Source organism: Portunus trituberculatus, chromosome 37 (assembly GCF_017591435.1).
Source record: "Portunus trituberculatus isolate SZX2019 chromosome 37, ASM1759143v1, whole genome shotgun sequence".
NCBI classification, from domain to species: Eukaryota; Metazoa; Arthropoda; class Malacostraca; order Decapoda; family Portunidae; genus Portunus; species Portunus trituberculatus.
The window spans coordinates 13,015,749-13,021,748 of record NC_059291.1 but is presented as its reverse complement, the minus strand read 5'-3'; the positions used below and the strand labels follow the sequence as shown (position 1 = coordinate 13,021,748).

Genomic DNA, 6,000 nt, shown 5'->3' with positions numbered 1-6,000 from the left:
ATACATACATTAAAATTATTCTATTTATTCTCTCTCTCTCTCTCTCTCTCTCTCTCTCTCTCTCTCTCTCTCTCTCTCTCTCTCTCTCTCTCTCTCTCTCTCTCTCTTTCATAAATAAACATATATACACTACTATACTTGACATAATCATCCTACTGATACATACATATACGTACATGTTCTCTCTCTCTCTCTCTCTCTCTCTCTCTCTCTCTCTCTCTCTCTCTCTCTCTCTTTCTGCCACACACTGACAGTAAACACAAACAAACCTATACGTTACATTCTACTAATACTCTCTCTCTCTCTCTCTCTCTCTCTCTCTCTCTCTCTCTCTCTCTCACCTTCGTTTTTGGAGTTGCCGCTGCGGATTTCCTTGGCCTTGGGCGGGATGTAGATCTCTGCAACGGAAATTAGTGTGTGAATGAAAACTGATATGAAAAAAAATAAGTGAAAAACAGGCAGAGGAGGATGCGCGTCTGCTAAGCTACGGGGAAAGAAAGAGAGAGAGAGAGAGAGAGAGAGAGAGAGAGAGAGAGAGAGAGAGAGAGAGAGAGAGAGAGAGAGAGAGAGAGAGAGAGAGAGAGAGGGCAAAAAAAACATACAGGAGATGAGAGGAGGTGGGAAATGTAAAGCGAGGAATGTTTTATATTATTATTATTATATTATTATTATTATTATTATTATTATTATTTATATTATTATCATTATTATTTACATTATAGAGGCAGTGATGCTTTTGTTTTGTTAAGTATACGTTATGTGTTGCATTATTTTCCCCCCACACACATACACACACACACACACACACACACACACACACACACACACACACAAAGAGAGAGAGAGAGAGAGAGAGAGAGAGAGAGAGAGAGAGAGAGAGAGAGAGAGAGAGAGAGAGAGAGAGAGAGAGAGAGAGAGAGAGAGAGAAATTTAAGACTTTCAAACACACACACACACACACACACACACACACACACACACACACACACACACACACACACACACACACTTGGAACACATAGGTGACAGTTGTGATTAATAAGATAGGGTAGAGGTGAATGGGCAAACAACCAATTTAAAGAAATGTTGATTAAAATAATAATATGATAGATACAAATAGAAAAAAAGAATAAAAAAAACAATAGAGAAATTAAGAATGTGGATGGATGTCACATGTTATAATTAGATAACAAAAATAAATGAAGGTTGACTTTCAGAGAGAGAGAGAGAGAGAGAGAGAGAGAGAGAGAGAGAGAGAGAGAGAGAGAGAGAGAGAGAGAGAGAGAGAGAGAGAGAGAGAGAGAGAGAGAGAGAGAGATGAAAGTATTACAGCGACTGAGAATACTAATTGAAAAGGGCTGAGTAATAATTCATTTGTATTACAGGTATGAGTGGGTGTGGACATATCAGTAAACGGCCGGGTGGAGATATTTGGGTGTGTCTCGTTTCACGTGTAGCCCATGTTCACCTAGCAGTGAGTAGGTACGGGATGTAAATCGAGGAGTTGTGACCTTGTTGTCCCGGTGTGTGTTGTGTGCCTGGTCTCAGGGCTATCCGAAGATCGGAAACAATGAGCTCTGAGCTCGTTCCGTAGGGTAACGTCTGGCTGTCTTGTCAGAGACTGCAGCAGATCAAACAGTGAATTACACACACACACACACACACACAGAGAGAGAGAGAGAGAGAGAGATCTTCAGTTAAGGAATTAAACCACGTCTCTCTCTCTCTCTCTCTCTCTCTCTCTCTCTCTGTCCATTAACTATATAAATCTTCATTCTGGCATATACATAACTTCCTTCTGGCTCTCCCTCACTCCTTCTCTTCCTTTCACTCCATCCTTTCCTTCCCCTTCCTCACTTCTCTTCCCTTCCTTCATGCTTCTGCCACATCTTTCCTCTCTTTTTTCTCCTGCTTCACTCCTTCACTCCCTTTTTTATCTTATTCATTCAACTTACTCAAATCTAGTTTTTGTTGTTGTTTTTTTCTCTCACTCATTCCTTTCTCTCCTTTTCAGCTCTCTTTTCAATTCCCTTCTTTCTTCCATTTCTTTTCTTTCTAAATTCAACTCAATTAATTTTGCCTTCTTATCTCTCTCTCTCTCTCTCTCTCTCTCTCTCTCTCTCTCTCTCCTCCTCTCCTCCTCCTCCTCCTCCTCCTCCTCCTCCTCCTCCTCCTCCTCCTCCTCCTCCTTCTTCTTCTTCTTCTTCTTCTTCTTCTTCTTCTTCTTCTACCTCAATATAGCTCCTTTCTTTTCCCTCCCTCACTCCTTCCTTTCTTTTCCTTCCCTCACTCCTTCCTATCTTCCCTGCCTCAAATGTAGCACTCTTCCCTGTCCTTCCTCACTCAATGGCTTCCTCCCTTCCTCCTTGCCTTTCCCCCTCTCCCAGTGACAACCATCAACAGAAACACGGCCAAACACGCACACCTGAGTGATACGAGGCAGGTGTAAGAGAGAGGGAGAAAAGGGGAGACACTGTAGGGGAGAGACTGCGAGAGGGGAAAAGAAGGTGGCCAGGGTAAAGGCATAGATTAAGAGGGGAATAGAGAGAAAGAGGGGAATGGGTAACGTATGGTAAAGGAGTGAAAGGAGGAGAAGAGAGAGAGAGAGAGGGTGATAGGGGTGGAGGTGAGGAGTTATAAAAGGGAGTTAGGGAGGTTAGGAATTAAAGGAGTGTTTATTTGAATGGGTAGGCGAGTGATCAGGAGGGAAAATGCTAAGAGTAGGAGGGATAAATGAGTGAGCTATAGGGAGGAGGAGGAGGAGGAGGAAAGGGACGCACGTAGTAAAATGGAAGAAGTAAGAAGGAAGTCGGGGTTAAATGGAACGGGTAAGGAATAAAAGGGGTGAAATCAGTAATATAACAAAAAAAAAAAAAGACTTGTAGAAGAAATAAAAGGAGGTTAATAAAAGAAGATAAAAAAAAAAAAAGGGAGAGCTGAAAGAGAAACGAACAGAAAAGGAGTTGGACAAAAAAAAAAGATATGAAAACGAAGAAATCACTCAAGAAAGAAGAGATAAATCTGAAAAGAATTGACATAAAAGGAAAGACAAGGAGGTAAGAAAGATGAAAGTAGAAGACAAAACAAAATAGAGAGGAACACCAGAAGGAAACAAGAATAAGAGAAGACACCTAAAAATGAAAAAAAAAAAATAAAACAAAGACATCAATGAAGAAGAAAAGAAAGAGAAAAAAAAATAAAAGAACAATCACAACAAAGAGAATAAAAAACAGAAATAAAACCAGTAAAAGAGAGAGAGAGAGAGAGAGAGAGAGAGAAGGAGAGAGAGAGGGACTGCGAGTTTGAGGGAAGGGAATGGAATGGAAGAGAAGGGAAGGGAAGGGAAGGAGTAGAGGGATGGAAGAAGGGAAATCACTAACACTCTAGAAGTCTGTAATTTTCCAAGACACTGCCTGACACTTGCTGCCTGCCACCTGCCACTCCTGATGTCGCCTTGTCATTATCCCCAGTGAGAAATGTGCTATACTTTCCCCTTTCTCTCCTACCTCCCTCTCCCCTCTCTTCACTTTCTTAGCACAGCGGGGAGAGAGAGAGAGAGAGAAAAAAAAAAGAGAAAGAGCCAGTGAGGGGAGGCAGAAATGCGTGAGAAGTCAGAGGGGAAGGAGATAGAGAGAGGGAGAGATAAAGAGAGGGAGGGAAAGAGAGAGAAAGAGAGAGAGGGAGAGAGAGAAAATAAAAAATGTTCACCTGTGGATTCGCAAATTATTGGTTCATGAAGGTTTGTGGCTCTTTTCGCAGTCCTCCTCCTCCTCCTCCTCCTCCTCCTCCTCTTCGTCCTCCTCCTCCTCCTCCTCCTCCTCCTCCTCCTCCTCCTCCTCCTCCTCCTCCTCCTCCTCCTCCTCCTCCTCTTCCTCCTCCTCCTCCTCCACAAAGAAAGACGATTCTATACAGATTACCAGAGAGAGAGAGAGAGAGAGAGAGAGAGAGAGAGAGAGAGAGATAGTATATATATATAAAAAAGATAATGATAATAAATAGGAAAAAATGTCAGGGAAAAGTAAAAAAAAGAGAAATAGAAAGAAGAGGAGGAAAAATAGAGAAAGGGAAAGAGAAAGAGAGAGAGAGGAGATAGAAAAGAGAATAAAGCAAAAAAGGTGAGAGAGAGAAAGATACTGGTGATGTTGAAATGTTTTACTGAAAAGAAAAAAAATAGGAAGGTTAGACAACAAGAAAAATGGAGGAGGAGGAGGAGGAGGAAGAAGAGGAGAAGGAGGAAGAGGAGGAGAAGGAAGAAGAGGAGGAAGAGGAGGAGAAGGAGGAAGAGGAGGAAGGAGGAGGAAGAGGAGGAGAAGGAGGAGGAGGAGGAGGAGGAGGAGGAGGAGGAGGAGGAGGAGGAGGAGGAGGAGGAGGAGGAGGAGGAGGAGGAGGAGGAGGAGGAGGAGGAGGAGGAGGAGGAGGAGGAGGAGGAGAGAAAATTAAAGAAAGAAGAAAATTAAAATAAAAAGAAGAAATAAATAATCAGTCGAGAAAAGAGAGAGAGAGAGAGAGAGAGAGAGAGAGAGAGAGAGAGAGAGAGAGAGAGAGAGAGAGAGAGAGAGAGAGAGAGAGAGAGAGAGAGAGAGAGAGAGAGAGAGAGAGAGAGAGAGAGAGACAGAGAGAGAAAAAAAAGAGAGAGAGATATGAAAGAAAACATAACTAAAGAAAAAGGAGATATGTAGACAAATAGATAAAGAGAAGAAGAGAAGAGAGAGAGAGAGGAACAAGGGGAGTGAGAGGCTGGGATAAGTGAGAGGTGGGGGATGGTAGAGATAGTAATGGAAAGAGCGTGGTGAGAGAGAGGGAGGAGAAAAAGGTGTTGGAGTGAGTATACCTTTGCTAGTGGTCACTGGGATGGGAGAGTTTGCATGGGAGTGTGCTAAGAGGAGGGAGGAGGACGGAGGGAAGGGAAGTGAAGCGAAAGGAAGGGAAAGGAAGGGAAGGAAGATAAAAGGAGAAGAAAGGGGAAGAGGAAGGGAAGAAAATGAAAGGAGGATGATATGAAGTGAAATAAATGAGAGAAAGGGTGAAAAGAGAAGAAAGGAATGGGAAAAGGAAAGGATGACAGGAATATGAATGAATGAGATGAAAATGAATGAAAGATTAATAAAAAAAAACAATGAAGGGAAGAGTAAAGAGGAAAGTGAAAATTTAGAGAGAGAGAGAGAGAGAGAGAGAGAGAGAGAGAGAGAGAGAGAGAGAGAGAGAGAGAGAGAGAGAGAGAGATATTAGTAGGCCAAATCACGTGAAATATTCAGTCACCTGTAAGAGTTACAAAGCATTCATCTTTTTCTGTATTATGAATTATGTATTTCGAACTCTACATATGAAAATACCCTTCTTTCTCTCTCTCTCTCTCTCTCTCTCTCTCTCTCTCTCTCTCTCTCACGATAGTAATAAAATAGTAATAAAAACACTACACCCACAAACATGAACCAGACGCGTCTTGAAATGATAAAACAAACATAAAAAAACATTTAAAACAAAGATGCAACTCTCTCTCTCTCTCTCTCTCTCTCTCTCTCTCTGAAAGGTAATCTTGTATTCTGTTTATTATTGTGTTCTTTTTCATTTGAGAGACTGTAATACAAAAAAGAGTGAGCGCGGAAATGTTGTTATTGATTATAGGAAAGTTTGTCCCCTAGTGAAATGGTTAACCCTTTGACTTGCATGTGCAGCAGTTCACAACACTAAAGGCAATGTGCGAAATGTTTACACGCACACGTAAGATTAATCCCTTCCGTGCCATGAGGAGTTTTCATATTCATTCTGCTGTGACGAGTTTTCATATTCATTCTGTTATGTATGTGGTGATTTTATACAGCTTCAGAAACTTATGTGAGGATTAAGATAGTAAAGACTCTGGCCACTGATCTTCTGACCTCCATAGACCTTTCCCAATGTAAATAAAATCGACTAATCAATCATACCCAAACTCAAGGTAAGAATGCGTCCAAGTACTGAAGGTGTTAAGATCAAAAGGCATCAATTTCAAATATCTAA

The 6,000-nt window shown here is 41.6% G+C and overlaps 1 protein-coding gene across 3 annotated transcripts in view; it reads right to left on the bottom strand.

Annotated features, from left to right (window-relative positions):
* LOC123514219 (lachesin-like) overlaps positions 1-6,000 on the bottom strand; it is a 389,400-nt gene that overhangs the window by 3,541 nt on the left and 379,859 nt on the right. For all 3 annotated transcript variants that reach the window (XM_045271923.1, XM_045271922.1, XM_045271921.1), the window contains one exon: positions 342-398. In XM_045271923.1, coding sequence (XP_045127858.1) covers positions 342-398 — 57 coding nt within the window. The remainder of the gene's footprint in view (positions 1-341; positions 399-6,000) is intronic.